The following is a 14,022-nucleotide window of genomic DNA, read 5'->3' on the forward strand; positions in this document are numbered from 1 at the left end:
CCGGGTTCAATTTTAAAAGTTTGACTTAAGATAATGAAATTTAATGCAAAAAAGGAAGCAACCAATGATAAAAAGGACTCCAGTTGAGATCCCTAAACCTGAACCCGGAGAGCCAAATGGACTGTTTCAGGTTTATTTTCATGTTCATACCTCAGTCACTAAATTAGACCAAACAAACCGAGTAAAGTGGGTTGGCAATGCAATAAACTACCCGAACTGATAAATTAACTGTTTGCAAATGCAAAAACAGTACACTCTGTGGGTCTGAAATACAAGGGCGTGAAAAGGTTGTTACAGAGAGTTCAGAACAAGATAGCAAATAAAGCTGCAAAAGAGAAACATATTCAAGGCTGTCTGCACTGTTTATCTAACCCAACTACAAGAGAAAATATGGAAACTAAAAACAAATTTGGCTAAAATTTCCATTAGAATTTCTATAGAGATAAATTGACAGAGAGATAATTTTTATCGAAAGAAAGGCCATCTTGTTCTGGGTGTCTGGATGGAGTCCAGGAACAGAATCTTTCATTAGTCTGACAGAAGGAGAGAGTACTGAAGTATTAAAGTAGTTTGAAGGGCCATGTTATAATACGAACATCAGACACTTCAAGAAAGGTGTGAAAATGAGCTCTCTTCCCACACAGCAGTCTAAAATGGGTGACTGAAAAAGACTGACCAAAAAATTTGGCTGTGTGAGAGGCAGCACACGCATCCAAAATACCAGCTTATTTTTTGAAACTACTTTTTCGAGTGGTATCTCTATAAATTGGCAACATGAGGATAGCTTCATTTAGTCCACATTTGATAGAACTTTGGGAAAGGCTTCATAAGCACTTCCAAACATTGAAACAGCTCCATCAAGCTTCCCTAATCAGAATTAGAAAAAGGAGAATGCTTCATGCTTCATGCAAATGAGATTATGATTAGATTTTACACCCCATAATGCTTACTTACTGCAGTTCTTATGAATGCAGGAAGGAGGCACTCACTTCTAAGAGGGAGCCATATTCTCGGGATGACGTCTCACCACACAACGGCATTGTCTTTGTTGACTTAGTGTCAAGAAGCCATTTGGCCATAACCTTAAGACAAAGCTTTGTTCAGAGACAAGGGTGTGAAGGCTGTGAAGTAAAAATATCTGGCTCCTCCCGAAAATAAATATCGAGCTCAGCGGGAGTCGGCCGTCCTTACAAAAGACGAGCAGAAGGTGCTGTGGAACAATGACAGCGGAATTCATTCGCAGCACAACACGTTGGTGTCTCGGCCGGATTCTGAGGTGAAACGGGGCGAAAAGTGTCAGCGGTCTCATTGCGTAGCGAGGCTCTTGATTCTGACTCGTCTCGGAGTTCTGCAAAATTCTGCTGCTCAAGGGAATTCTGACTCTAAAATGTGAGATTAAGCTCTGGGCACATTTTAATCTGGGTTCACAAACGGGAGCCCGCGCACACAGTTCAGTAAGCCACAATAAAATGGCTTCCCTTTGGATTACGGTTAGCCACATAATGGAACTGTAAAATATCTAAAGATATTAGGAGTGTGTAAGCGTGTGTGTGTGTGTGTGTGTGTGTGTGAGTGAGAGAAAGATGTTATCGGAAACAGACGCTGCCAAACAACCAGATTTTCCTTTATTTAGAGAGCATGGGTGATAAAGTGTTGGAAAGGCCATCTGTTTGCGTGACAGTGACAAAGTCTCTGTGCCTGCAGTGGACAGCCGGGCTGTGTGACTGCACCGACCTCTGACCTCTGATGCGAGAGTGACAGAATGGCTATAAAAGCTAGATCTGTAACCATGGCAGTTCTGGGCCCTGCCTCCTTCAGTTTCACAATTCCTGCACCTGGAGGGAACTTCAGTCCACATTAAATCAGCAAGCAGCCCTGGTCCAGCAGTTGTACTTTAACCGTGTTTTGATACAAATTTGTAAAATTAATTAATTTGGGGGAATAAATTAGACTTTACTATTATTTTTGGATTTATTTAGGGACAATTTGCATAAGAAAACTTATTCAGCAGACATGCTTTTCCTGGGTGATAATGCATTGGCTGAATAATACATTGCATTTCAAACATTCTTTGACCAGTTAATGAAAATTACTTTACAGTGATATGACTGAAGCGTGACATCCACAAATTCTATAACCCGATGATTTAACTGGTACTTCACAATGATGGCTCCATAGCCATACCAAAAAAAAATACATCTGAAGAACTTGGGGATGTTATTTTGACTGGACATGTGCATTCTTTGTGGCTTGTAGAGGAAGTTATGTCTGAGCTAGAGATCTATTCTGGGTAGCCTGTGTTCTTGCGACAGGTCAGCTAAAAGGAAGGCCGTATGCTGAAGGATTTGAGAAGCGCATCTGGAACACAAGCATTTCCAATGCATTACAGAGGAAGGGCACTGGTGGCTATAGTATTACCATTTTTAAGGATTTAACCAAAACAAAAAACTGGATATTTGGAGATTGTCACTGTCTGAAAAGGAGGGAGGTTGCAAGATGGAGAGAAAGAGAAAGAGGGAGGGCAAGAGACTGAGACTCCAATGACACAGCTGTCCCCTAATGAATTCAAAATCCCAGCTAATCCAATTGTCCCACCTACCTTCAGTCTCATCACGAATTCCTTAAAGAACCACAGTACAGACACATGCAGCTCAGTCCATGGGTACAGAGACCCAGGGGGCTCACAATGGATCTGTGCTTGGCTGTGGCTCAAAACCACACAACAACATTCTTCTTGTATACAACCGGTGGTTTGGGAGTTTGGATGTAGTGGAGCTTTCTTGAGCATATATGAGTGTCATAGCAGTTTCTACTGTAAGTATAATCGTCAGTAAGGTTCCTTTGTGGCGATTTGTACAAAAAACTCTATTTGGCTAAAATATACAGGACGGTGGGCAGTTTAGTTTGCAATCTAGACTAATATGAGGAACTGCATGTCACTGCTTCCCCCAGAGGGCTTTGATCTTGGTATGGCTGCAAATGGTTTAAAGACTACCGTGAATTGGACTGTTTTTGGCTTAAGTTTCTGGAATGATCCAGATCACAATTACAGTGGTAAGTGTGGGCTAAGTGTTAGTGGCGAGTGTGTAAATGTCTTAATAATAAAATAACAGTAGCTCCATTGGCCTCATTTGACCTGCTCCGTCCTTAAACTTTAACATGTCACGGAAATTCCCAGATCCATACATGTTGAAGCCATTCCCACACTGCTAGAAGAGAAGAGAATCTGTGATGATATTTTTAAGCAGAAAGAACACCGGAAATTGGCCGATTGATGCAGCAGAGCTTAACTGACAAAGCATGATGATTAATCAGATTGGAATTCTGGAAATCACAAATTGCGCGATTGGCCTGCTAAGGATAAAATGGAGAACTGTGTTTACCTTTACTAGCAGGAACACAGAGCTGTTTGGAAAGAGAGAGGAAGATGATCTTGGTTTCCCATGCCCCTAGTTGCTGATCCAGAATCAGCAAATCCGGCCAAAATCCAAACCCCAACCAATCTGCTCAGACACCTGGAACTGATCCTGAGCCAGCACTAGGGGATTACCTAACTTGCAGGGCAACAGAGAGGGTTACTTACTTTCCTGCTCCTGGAGGCTGTGGGCCAGCGTGTGGTCCTCCAGCACCGCAAAGTCCCGACACACTGTGGAAACAAGCACAGGCAAGATGGACTTCAGAATGGCGTCACCGGCTGTTGGTGTTACTGAAATGTGCTTATGAGGTGCATAGCTTCAGATTGCCACAGCTTGGTTCCAGAAGCATAACAAAGCCTGATTACATGTCGTGGGGCAAACAACCCAGACTTAAACGAGCTCCACTGTTCTCTGTAATTGTTTTGAACTAACTCCTGTCCACTATCATGGCTTGGTGAGGAAACATACGGCGAAATCAAGGCAATGACTAATGAACTAAATATGGTTGGTGCTTTCTTGATTAATGTATTCAAATAAGGATAAGCCACAGGCCGGCCCTGATCTTAGAGATTCAGTAGCAGACTATTTTTACCCTGGTCCATAAATAAAGCAAAAAAACATGAACTGAAACCACAGTCAAACCACAATGCTGGCTTGAGCTTCTTTTCACAGATGTCACAACTCGGTTAAATATGTTTGTGCGCCGGCTGAAACCTGTCCTGAAAGAAATAAATTACTTATAACTATAGGAAACTGAACACACCACGTTGTCCTTGAATGTTAAGGTTGGTTAAGGGAGAATTCTTTCTACAGGCTAGTTCTTTTCATGAGGCTCAATCTATTGTGCTAAACACTGTATTTAAGTGATTCAATCCTCTTGTAAAAGCAGGCTGCCCTGGAGATCCGCTAATGTCGATGCTCGACATTAGCTGATCAATTTAGCGTGCTAATTTGAGTCTGTTGCCTTAATCTGAGGGCCAGAGGAACAGTGTACTGTCTTTACACGCCTCCAGGCTCGGGGACAGACTACAGCCTGCTTACCTTGCACATGACACCTGGAACCTGTTCTTGCTGTTTTTGTCCTGAACACACCTGACACAGCATTCCAAAGGCAGCTGCACTTGATTTACTATTTCGATGTTTTCACCCAACCAGGGTGGCTTTCAGTACTTGTTCCGTGTTTCATTTCAATGTACAACGGGCCCCACGGAGATATCACTGTGTCCGCGTGATTTAATATGCCTATGGAGAAGATTCACTGACTTTCGGAAAAGGTGCAGGAGTAACAAGATGCATGTATGCATAACACAAAGTCATTCCCAGCATTAGTAGCCTAGACTAATAGTTCCTTAAAGGCTTTATACAGATGAAGGAGTATTGGGTAAATTGAAAATAAAGACACCAGATGAACAGGAGGGGAATAAATTTGATTTTGACCTTTTGACTTGTGTTTAATCGCTAAGAGGAAAGAAAAATTGGCAGTGCCCCTCGTCAGTGACTCATATTCCACATTATGACTACGGGCCATATTGGAGACGATGTGCATGATCTCCACCGTGGCATATCACTGCCATATCTAAAAAAGGTCATATTACAGTAACCTACTTAAGTGAACAGGCAGAGAATTGGCATTCATTCAAATTTGCCAAAAAGGTAAATAAACAGCTGGGAAATTATTTATAGGGCAGATGATAAAATATGCACATTCAGAGGGAGCAAGGTTTTTATTTTGGCAATCTACGATGTTGCATTTTATGATAACAAAAATTAATAAATAAAATCTTTGGCAGTAAAGAGCTCACAGTTAAGCTCTCCTTAAAAATCTTGTGTTTGTGAAGTATGCTGGCTCAAGCTGTTCTGTCCTGACAGCTACTCTCAGGCCAACGGATTGGCTGTGTGGGCAGCTCAGCTTGTCTTGGCTTTAGTTTGCATATTTATGATGCCTGTTCAACACGATGAGTAAGCTGTGTATATGTTCCTTCTGCCACACATCGGCCAATATATGAGACTTCACAACTGCCTAATTGTTATTGAAGACATTTTTAATGAGATGCATTTGAAGATAAAAACAGGGTAGAGGTGCACATATGTAATGCTTCCACATGTGGCCATTGGTACTGTGATGTCATTAATATACAACTACAATCACCTTGCATGGGCAACTTGTAGAATGTAGGAATGTAGCAAAATCCAGAAAGTGAAGCACACCTCAAATCTACCTTTCTCAAGCATCCTCGACATGGCAACGTCATCTACATTCACATCAGATGATGTCACCGATATGATGATGGTGTAAACAACAATCAAAATGCCCCATCCAGACCAAGTAAAGAAAAGCCATTTCAAAAAACTGTAATTAAACAGGTTTTCAGGGGGGTAGTAATTTCTGTGGCGTACTATGTGTGAACCTTAATCAGCTGACGGGGCCAAACATTATATGTGAGAGCGTGTGTCTTTGTAATGGCTTTTCTCACACCATGTACACTTACCATGAAATCACAGGAAAGCAACATCTACAGCTCAAAATCAAATGTGTGTATGAACCTGATGAACAGGAACACCAAATGGACATGTGCAATCACCAGTTAACAGGACACCAAGAAAACCGAGAGAAGCCAAGCCGTTCGCATTTGTTGAGCATAATGTTGAAATCTGGCCGTTTATGACATCATTCTCTAATTGCTAAAAGCTGACACATGACTAACACTCAAGGGACAGTTTTCTCTGGATGTGCAGCCTTTCTTTTTTTCCAGAATCTGTTACGACCTGCCATCCAGAAACACAGCTATGCAGTCCCAATCTCAACAGTTGTTTCTTCAGTTCCCCTTTTAAAATCCATTTGCACCATATTCCCTGACCATTTAAAAGCAATTTAGCAGCAGGTTATTAAAAATTAAACATTTTGGAACCAGACAGACCACCGTAATGCCCCCAACAGTCAGAAACTATATGAGCAGCTCTGCTGAAAGATAACCTCATCTTCATGAATAATGAATAAGTAAAACAGTACATTACTACGAAGTTTAGTGGAGCATTTCATTGCTAATTAAAACCTTGTAGCTAGCAACTATTAGCTACAACATCTGTAATGCTGTTGTTAGCTAATGTACACCAAAAAGCATAGGAAAAGGAAATTCAGTGCTTCCCATATAGTCCTTCACACCCTAATAGGCAATGGATAAGACTGAGACCAGAGTTGGGGTTCAAACATTCTATGGTCTCATTGGTCTTCCGCACTACAACCCAACAAATTAACTGCCCGTGCAGTCGGTTCTCTCCCTCATGGGTTACCATTCACTGATTGGTTGAGCAGCACCTGATGTGTGCCATTACCATAGTAACCCAACCACAGCTCAGGGTATTCAAAGACATATAGTGTCAGGAAATACAATTAGTGGGGATAGTGACAGATACACACGCATGCAAGAATATGAGTGCTGTAAAAAAAGCTTAATGTTGTTGTCACCACTTCACAGCTGAATCTCTTTGGTGAAAGAACTGGTAAAAATGTTTTTTTGCCATATTAATGTTGTCTGTGAATCATAGGCAAAGCACTTCAATTGCCTTATGCTGATTAAATTCAAGTTCATAAATGAAATGTTTAATGCATCAACATAAACAAATGGGTTCTTGTTACAAGAAAACTGAACAATCTTTTATTTTGTTCTCTAGTGGTACATGCAAAATTTATTTCTAGTCCACGCACGTACTTCCAAAGCTTACAACATATGTCATGCCCCCAGATACACTCCTGGTTGTGACACAGCAGAAAAACACAGCAAAGTGAAAATGCAAGCTACAAGACAACAGGCCACATGTGAACAATCGGTGACACGGAATGCGAGGACTTGGGTGACTCACTAATATACAATAACGTTGCATGGCAATACTGCTTCATCTACGTGTACCATTCATTTGTAAATCAGAACATTATTGTCCGGTAGATCTGGCTCCTTTGTTGTAAATCAAAACCCATTCTTTAGCCAGAGCACCAATGCCTCCATGTTTAGACGAATGTTGTGCCCTGTGGATACTCTTCAGCTTGGAGGTCCAACAGCAGTGGTAGCGGAGATGGTAAATGTACAGCAAAACATTCTACCTTCCAGACTCCCTAAACCTCCATATTTTCACCTGGATGGCTGCTGTCAAAACACTTATCTGGTAAAGTGATTACAGGCCTTGTGCTGAAATGAACTCCTGAATCACAATTCTATTAAACCCACATTGTGCCGATATCCATTACATGCTAAAAGCAGCTTGATTAAATTGGATATCCAAACAATACTTAAACACAATTATCTGGTTACCATTCATTTGAAATACTCCTGTTCAACAGCAAATAATGAGTTTTGGTAATTGTGAAACATGACGAATGGCTGTCATGGGGTCCCTGGATTGGAAAGTGGTTTAAGAGCTTTCAAAATGCTACAAGCTCTGTCTGGAATATGGACATCTTTTCAGCAAGTATAAAAACATTAAATCTCCATACTTAACTTAAAAAGTATTTTTCAACACCAGCGATTTACTTGTAGATAACAATGTAATCTATGTTTTTATTGACCGGAAACAGATAACCGAAAATGAATCTAATACAGTGGTTCCAAAGGATGTAGTCAAGATAATATTTGGATAACATCGTGAGTTGTGCATCCTTGATCCCACTGCATTCACATAACAAAGTTGACCTATTTTGTCTGTCTGAGAGCAGAAACCCAAACAAAGGGAAACATTCAGTGATTCATTTAAAAAGCAAATTCTTATTGTCATCCAATATGTTGAGCAGTTGGAGCTCACCAATCAGTGTGCATTCCCAGCCAAAATGATTCAGACCTTGATTCAGTTTATCCAGATACAAAAGCCAAACAGTGCTCTATCCCTACATGCACACATCTAGAGTTGGACTACAGTGAACATGATACAGTGCCGTCCTGAAAGCCTGGCTTGAACATCTGCAGCGCGTAGGCAGTGATAAATAAAAGACCAATGCGAAAGATACGGCCCATTCAACATGCTCACGTTAGCCTAACAGACACCTCTGGGGACCACGGCCAAGAATCAAAAAACAACGCACTCTCACTTCCAGAACGGCATCCTTGAAATTCCGTGGACTGAGAGCAGCTGTTTCTCAACCACAAGGGAGGCCCTTCTACGCACAGGATGAGCTCAGACGAGTCTCAGAGGGCCACTTCCTCCACATACCGAACGTGCGGCAGATGCAGCGCAATGTGATATCTGCGCTTTCGATCGATGGACTCGGCCAGTAATTAGCGTACATTTCATCTTCCATTAGTGTCCATTTCTGTCAGGCCATATGCCAACAGCGAAAGCGGATGACAGACATGGACACTTTAAAATAAGTCTCATAACAGGTAGTTATTATTCCACCTTAGATAGAACAGTAAAAACTGTTTTTCCAGGTTTATACTGCAGGGCTGAAACCAGCCTGGCTTGTATAGGTTCAGGATGGATTTCCATTAGGCATGTTTTGCCATGATGTGGACCTCAGTCCGCTAACATTAATGATAACCTACTCATAAGAGACTGTACGGAAGTTTGGCAAGTCGATCGCCAAGTTTTCTCTACCGTCTAAATTGGTGCTCAAAACAAATGAGGCAAACATGGACTAGGGGGAAAAGAGAATCACAGCTGGTGATCGCAGCCCAAAACTAGGCTGACCAGATGTCCTAATTTTCCTGGATATTTCCAAATGCATAAAAATGCCTGGTTAGGTTTTGCTAATTCCATAGACCACATACAGGCTAAACAAATAGCCTAGTATTGTGTTTATAACACCTACCAGCCCTTGTCCCTCTTTTGCAATCCAATATATGGTCACCCTACAAAAACGGAGGTACAGTTCATAAAAACATATTTTTCTTCCTTTATTTTTTTAAGGATGTTGAAATGTAGTCTTAAGTGACATTTACAGATATTTGAAATCCAGATATTTGCCTCCATTGTGGCAAAGAACAGAAAAGCCATACTGGGTCAGTCAAGTTGAAAATGGGGGAGTAGCGTAATTGGGGTAAAACGTGAGGCCCAGAACAGTACTTTCATCATCTAAGACAAGCCATTTAAGCTGATGCAAGAGACAAAACTATTGCTTTAACAATTAACAACTCATTGTAAAGCCAAAATAATGCCGTCTGCATATGTTAGTTAGAATGGCAAATCTATCCTAATAGCATTAGTTAACTCGGGTGGTGCAGGGAAGACATTAGATAGAAAACTGTTCACATTCTCGCCTCAGATTTCAAAAGCTAAAAGAAAAATGTACTATTGGTCTTTTCTGGTTCATAAAAGCTTTCCTATTATGGTGCTGGCTTCTGTGCACTGGATGAACTGTATGAAAGCTGAGCAGAACTAAAACTGAGCAGAACTAAAACAAGCCAAAGTTTGGCTTTAAAGTGCACAGTGCAGAACGCTAAAGGACATTTAGATGTTCTTTTCCTGTTTCTATTCCTGCTTCTTTACCAGAACTCCGCTTCAGCACTTTCAGTTCCACAACTGAACTTCCTGCGTTGTCACTGACAGAACCAAAATGGTAACTTTCCCTTTAAAATCCAATAATCTCAAACCTTAAATACCACTTATTTCAAAACCAAAAAGTACCTCAGGGTTCTTTACAGTAGAAAACTATCTTTAGTTTAGGTGCATAATTAAATAAGAAGCACTTATGGCTTGCAACTCTTCTGAGTCTTGCCTACAGACTCCAAAGATTCACCCCTTCGCATACTTCTTCAGAAAGTACTTCCATTGCCTACAAGCTGCCAAATTCGTAATGGATTAGGCTAAATAGAACAATATGGGATACAAAATAATCCATTAGTGCAAATAGTGGTTTGACATTATTGATAAATACAAAATCCTTACATTAAGCCTAAGCTCTTTATTGTTTTGTCTATGATTAGCATGAGCTTCTTGAAGGTAAAGAGAAAAAAAAAAGAAACTGGTTTTCATTTTATATTTTTCAATTTCACTTATCGTGAGGCCTAAGCTATTATCAAGGCTATCATTAAAGTAGGATGATGCCTGTTTTTTAAAACCAGAAACATGCTATTTACAAAGGTATACTGTAATTATCACTTGTGTACTGCCAAAGAGTGAAAAATTCAAATGCCAGAACACAGCCTCTGTATTTTGCTTTGAGAGTTATTCTAAAGTTAAGAAACGGCAACTGTTCCAAAAGAGAAGCCAAATTTACCCAGTCATAATAAATCATTGGATAACTGGGAGCTGATGGATCACTCATCCTGAGTTTCACTGTAATGATGTGGCCCACGGCCTGTTACCAAATCCTGACTAATTGCCATGCCAACTGTTGCCGGCAGCTCCACAGGGTTGTGCATGTTTGATTGTAGCATCAGACAAAGGGAGCGTTTCAGGTTGATGGACTGATCTCATCTCATCGCAAACTGATGGAGGATATTGATACAATCCCACAAGTATTATTTTTCATTCCAAATTGGATAAAAAATAAAAATTAAGACATAACATATATAACACTATATACTATCCTAAATTTTTTGTTGTCTCTGGCTGACAACCTGAAAGTCAGAGCTTTTCTGCCAAGAGGTCCCACCAAGCACTCAGAGTTCAGCAATCATTTGAGAACAACACAAACAAACAACAAAGTGAACAATTAGGGACTACATATAAAGTAATCATTAGTGCAAAGCTACAAAAATGACACTGTTATAGATGGGGGAAATGAAACAACGTACAAACAATGTGAAAACCCACAAAAGAGTAAAAATACACGGTTTACTGACAGTTCCATAAAATTTCTACTGAATGCAACTTATCTTTAGACCAGTGGATGAAGAGTACAACAGAACACAAAAAGACTGCCTGAATCTGAGACAGATACAGATGAGGGTGAAACACGTCAAAAGGCGTACGGGAAAAGTTCAGTGAGCGCTGTGCAATTTAAATATTTATGATTTCACAGCATAACAATATTTTATTTTAATCTGCATTTTCATGTAAAGCACTTTGGGCTACAAGTTTTTCATGAAAAGTGCTATACAAACACAGTTATTATTATTAACATACAGTCAACTATGCAATGAAAATTTAGCCTGATTGCTGATTTGTATAACGGGAAAGTCAAAGAACTGATGAAAATGGCTAACGGCAATCAGATCCACAGACAAAAAAGATCATTAAGTTTTGCATATTTCATTTAATTCACAAAGGCAATCATTTACAGGTGATTTATGAGTCATTCTAGCAGACACACTGTAGCCCATCTACAGACTGTGAATTACTACACAGTGGTGGAGGGCACTATGACAATTTCAAATGGATTTAAATGGGTTAATTTAAGAGACCGATTGTGTTTTCCTCTATTAATGTGAGCAACACGGTTAAGGCAAGCAAGCAACATAATTCCTTAGGCCTGAGACTAGGGGCACAAGAATTCACAAAACCTACAATAAAAGCACACAACTGCATATCGACAGATTCATAGCAGAAGCAAAACAAAACACTAAACTGTCAATATATTCATAAAACATTCAATAAAAGAACATAAAAGACCAAAGGACACTACAACATTGAAGAGGAACATGTGGTTCAGTCAAAAAGCTCAAAAAAAGCTCAAAAAGCTCTGAGAGTTTTAACTCAATATCACAACAAACAATGTTTTTTTGCTTTGAAATTTTTTTGAAAAATCAGCCTTAATGCCAAGATCATATATTACAATACATGGATCATTTTTCTATGCTATGGAAAATGGATCTCTATCTAAAAAAAACAAGATTACAATATGTGTGTCATTTTCCTATTAGGTGGGGGGGGGGTGTCACTTTTCTATACTAGAATCATGACCTGAGGGTTAAGATATAAAAGTGACCCTTGCTTCTGTTTTCCATGGGGTAAGATTTCTGGACAACACTGGGTTTGATGAGAACTGTCACTCTGAACTTAAAAAGAATGTGCTGAGGAAAACACCCAATATCTCTGGATCAATGTGATACAGCTGAAAAAAACATTTCACAGTTGAACATTGGAAGGCCAATCTTCCGATACTTGATACACTTTTTGTACGTCGCTTTGGATAAAAGCGTCTGCCAAATAAATGTAATGTAATGTCCAATGCTTGCCATTAGTTCTTAGGCACAGGTTTTCACACATCAACATAAATACATAAAAACCGGCAGTAAAACGACCGACAGTGATGATTAAATTTAACAACAAAGTATAGACCACTGACCATAATTTATATAGCCTAAATGTGTGACCTTCACAGCTGCCTCTGTTTGGATTTAGGCTACTTGCCCCTAGTGGGAACACTTTCCATCTGTTCGCCTAAAACTATTTTAGTAACATGGTAGAGCACGCTGCTCGTTTCAAATCAATGCCCCCCCCTCCTAAAAGAAAAACCATGTTACATGTTCATTGTGGACACTGTAATGTATTTCCGCATAGTTTAACATGCTACGCTAATTCAAACATGTTTTAAGTGCCAATGGGCAAAAACATTCCTCTGTTTCCCCCATTTTACTCAGGCACCTGATTAAGTGGTAACTGAATGTTTAACTAAGAAAACTGTGCCAATTAACAGAAAGCCTGTTTAGCTCATGGTTTGAAATAGAGGCTCCATAAACCCCTGGGTGGTGGACAACTGAAACTGTATGTCTCTCCTGACAGTATGTATGAATTATTAATTCAAACATCAGGGGACTAAAAAGTATACTTGAGTTTATGGTTATTTGCTGGACTGAAGAGATCATCTGAATATTAAAGTCTTGAGGTTTAAACTTAAGGTTCTTTTTAGATATGTAAATTAACAACAGGCATACATCATTCTTCCAACATTGCAGGAATACTCACATAAAGACTTGCCCACACACCCACTACAGAAAACATCAGAGAACATTTGTGAAGGGAGCTGAATCATGCTTGATCAATCAGTATTTAGCAAATGTCTCCAGTGAGGTGACAACAATCCATGAACAAACTGAGCTGCACCTCCCCAGACCCCTAGGACATTATTGTTGCTCAAATACACAGCTTATACTATATCAAAGCAAAATGATACATTTGACATCCTTCAAAAAGCATGAGTATGGAGTAGTGGTTAGGCAATTGGACTTGGGCTAGCCTCTAACAAGCATTAAAACACTAAGTGCCTCTTGAAAATGCCTCCTATACCCAGGCCTGTATCTATCCTTGATATTCATGTGCCATTTACCACATCTGGATTGTCTGAAAGTAGAGTTTTATCTCCATACGGAGACACAGTTTGGACCAGTTAAACTATACTGGCCTTGAATTCTATGTTGGCCCAACAGACTGCTGTGCTGGAACACTTGGTGACAATATTGGAAAACAGGCTGATTAAATTCCCTTTGGAGTGATGGTGGTGGTGATGTTGGCGGCACACGTTTCATATTCTGATGTATCATATTCATAGGACTCTTTAGGACTTCAAATGTGACAGCTGCTCCTTATCAAATAAGTCACCAAGTTCTCGTCTGGCCCTGTCTACTCACGTGTTGAAAATTGTATCACATAGTAGCACATCATAATACGATATGGAGTCGCGTATCACAGCTACATCGAGTTTATCATGAAACACTTCATCGTGTTCAGTTAGGAC

At 40.0% G+C, this 14,022-nt stretch overlaps 1 protein-coding gene across 4 annotated transcripts in view; it reads right to left on the reverse strand.

The window, feature by feature from the left end:
* The window catches only part of ccdc50 (coiled-coil domain containing 50), a 34,791-nt gene that overhangs the window by 19,573 nt on the left and 1,196 nt on the right, over nt 1–14,022 (reverse strand). For all 4 annotated transcript variants that reach the window (XM_035413825.1, XM_035413826.1, XM_035413829.1 and 1 more), the window contains exon 2: nt 3,584–3,646. In XM_035413825.1, the coding sequence (XP_035269716.1) occupies nt 3,584–3,646 (63 nt within the window). The remainder of the gene's footprint in view (nt 1–3,583; nt 3,647–14,022) is intronic.

The sequence above is a fragment of the Anguilla anguilla genome, chromosome 4 (assembly GCF_013347855.1).
Source record: "Anguilla anguilla isolate fAngAng1 chromosome 4, fAngAng1.pri, whole genome shotgun sequence".
Taxonomy (NCBI): domain Eukaryota; kingdom Metazoa; phylum Chordata; class Actinopteri; order Anguilliformes; family Anguillidae; genus Anguilla; species Anguilla anguilla.